General features: G+C 34.6%; 1 protein-coding gene across 1 annotated transcript in view; it reads right to left on the minus strand.

Annotated features, from left to right (window-relative positions):
* Positions 1 to 2,119: 2,119 nt before the first annotated feature.
* LOC106477258 (cadherin-11-like) overlaps positions 2,120 to 2,719 on the minus strand; it is a gene marked incomplete at both ends in the record, with an annotated part of 5,763 nt that continues 5,163 nt past the window's right edge. Inside the window, one exon of the mRNA XM_013937847.2 lies at positions 2,120 to 2,409. Coding sequence (XP_013793301.2) covers positions 2,120 to 2,409 — 290 coding nt within the window. The remainder of the gene's footprint in view (positions 2,410 to 2,719) is intronic.

Below are 2,719 nucleotides of genomic sequence, written 5' to 3' on the forward strand. Positions count from 1 at the left end.
ATATATATATATATATATAGTATAGTTTACTTTATTACGCGATTCTAAATAAATTTCTATTCACAGAAAAAATACAGTAAAAGTCGAGACTTGTTTAGTCATTTCGAGCTGTCACAAGTAAACAAAAGAAAAGAAATAACAACCAAAATGTTCAATACTAAGGGTTAGAAATTAAAATGGTGTAGGCTTGAAACGAATGTACATAAATGAAGAATTTAACTTGTTAACAAAAACGAAAAAAAAAAACATCCCAGATCGTTGATTCCTACGTTTTTATAACAAACAATAATGGCCCGGAATAGCCAGGTGGTTAGGGCGCTCCACTCGTAATCTGCGGTCGCGGGTTCGAATCCCCGTCACACCAAACATGCTCGCCCCCTTTCAGCCGTGGAAGCGTTATAATGTGACGGTCAATCCAACTATTCGTTGGTAAAACAGTAGCCCGAGAGTTGACGGAGGGTGGTGATGACTAGCTGCCTTCCCACTGCTAAATTATGGACGGCTAGCGCAGATAGCCCTCGTGTAGCTTTGCGTGAAATTCGTAACAAACAAACAATTATTTGTTTTAAAGAAATTTATTTATTTTTCGACCACAAACATTTGTAAGCTTAGATTGCTTACAAATATTTCACAATATTAACACAATGAATTATTTCACGCACTTCGTGATCAGTACAGTATGAGTATTGCTCTGTTTTTGTTTTTTTTACATAATCAAATAACTTTAAGTTATCTGGTTTAGACGCTTAAATCACTTGGAGCTAGAAGTTGTCTAGTTTCTAATCTATGTACGAGAGAAATACTTCATCATAAACAGGTCGAAATAAGCGTCCAAAGGATTTGAATGAACATTATAATACGCGGACTGTTCGTAAAGCTTCAAACATACAACTTTACTGGGTATTTAATAAACAGAAATGGTTTACGTTTCCAATGTAAGGACAAAATTAAATATTTAATTAAATTAAAGATGAAATTAAATATTTAATTAAATTAAAGACCGAAATTGAATATTTCCGCGTGCAAGGTTTAAGTTCATCAGTTCTAGTTAAATACAAGAGAACGAGTATTGTTCAAAGACCCCCTAAGGCTCAGAAATAGTCATCCTTAACTCAGAACTGCTAACCGGGGGGGGGGGGGAGGAGATTGGCATACACGTCATCTATTCGGCTACAGTGAGGTGAATAATAAGATTAACATTTATAGTTATAACGCCCACACAGACATAAGTACACCACGACCATATCTCAGTATAGGCCAAGAATAAAATAACGTACAACAATACAGAACTTTTAGAAAGCACTAATACGACCGCGTTTTAAAAGAACTCATTCCCACAGTTAAAAATATAGCACGGATATAGGATTATACTGAGTTCTGGGAATATAATAGATATGTATACATATCATTTGAAGGTAGTACAAGAAATAGTTATATGATTTTTCTTGATAAGGTTTCATATATTCCACACTTATCTCTATTACAACAAAGATTATTAGGAGATAATTATGTAAAAATACAACATTTTTATTACATTTTATTATTTGACGCCAACAAACAAATGACTGTGCCATCAAAACTATAACAAAACCATGTTTGGTGTCTGTTGTCTTGATTATGTCTGATAGACGGAATATCCCCAATGATTTTGAGTGATATACCCGCACTTTAAAACAATACTATTATACTTTCGTATAAAGGGGTTAATTTTACATATTGCCCCCCAGTGGCACAACGGTATGTCTGCGGACTTACAACGCCAGAATCCGGGTATTGATACCCGTAGTGGGCAGAGTACAGATAGCCCATTGTGTAGCTTTGTGCTTAATTACAAACAACAACAATTTTACAGTGTTTTGTTGGGGCGATCATGTATTTGTTGGCACGTGCATCTATAACAGAAATCTGTATTTTTATATAAGTTATATATATGATTAAGTTGTTGCTGTTTTCATATATGTCAGTATGTACCTTATAAATTATACGTTGTTATATGCTGCTCTGTGTTGTTAATATCTGAACCCATAAACTGTGACAGTGTTTATTCACTGGTAATTGGTCGGTTTTAATGTAGCTTGATTGGTTAGTTTCAAAATGATTCCAGATTGTTTAAACGTACCTGCTGAGTACTATTGGCGAGCTATCGAATGCCAAGATATTCAATGTTTCGAGAACAGGGAAAAGAGGTTGACTTGCTGTAATTTCACCAGTTTTAGAATCAATATTAAAAAGTGGACTAGGGGGTGAAATTTTGTAGGTAACTTCATTGTTTCCCGCCAGGGTACTGTCTTTGTCCGCTGCTTCTATTCTGTAAATAACGTCAGAGAGAGAGGTTGATAAAGGCACGCGCTGGAAGCGAGGAATTGAAAGCAGCTCGGGGGCATTATCATTGACGTCATTCACTGAAACCTGAAATATTTAAGAAAGGAAATATAAAACCATTTTGTTGTAAGAATCACTTTAAATACTTCGAATATTGAAATTTGAGTACACAATAGAATAAACTAGAAGGAAGTTCGTCATAGGACGTATTCTGACATTTGATGACAAAAAAAAAGGCATTCGTTACTTTGGAATAATTGACTATAAACGTTTGTCTTTCAAAATCAAATATCCAATTATGAAGAAATGTCCTTGGTATCATTACTGCTTGAAATAAGTTATCAAGTTTAAAACAGGAAATGAAATTACACTTACTCTTGGTCCTACGTTAATGCTT

This window comes from Limulus polyphemus, unplaced genomic scaffold (assembly GCF_000517525.1).
Source record: "Limulus polyphemus unplaced genomic scaffold, Limulus_polyphemus-2.1.2 Scaffold13708, whole genome shotgun sequence".
Classification (NCBI taxonomy): Eukaryota; Metazoa; Arthropoda; class Merostomata; order Xiphosura; family Limulidae; genus Limulus; species Limulus polyphemus.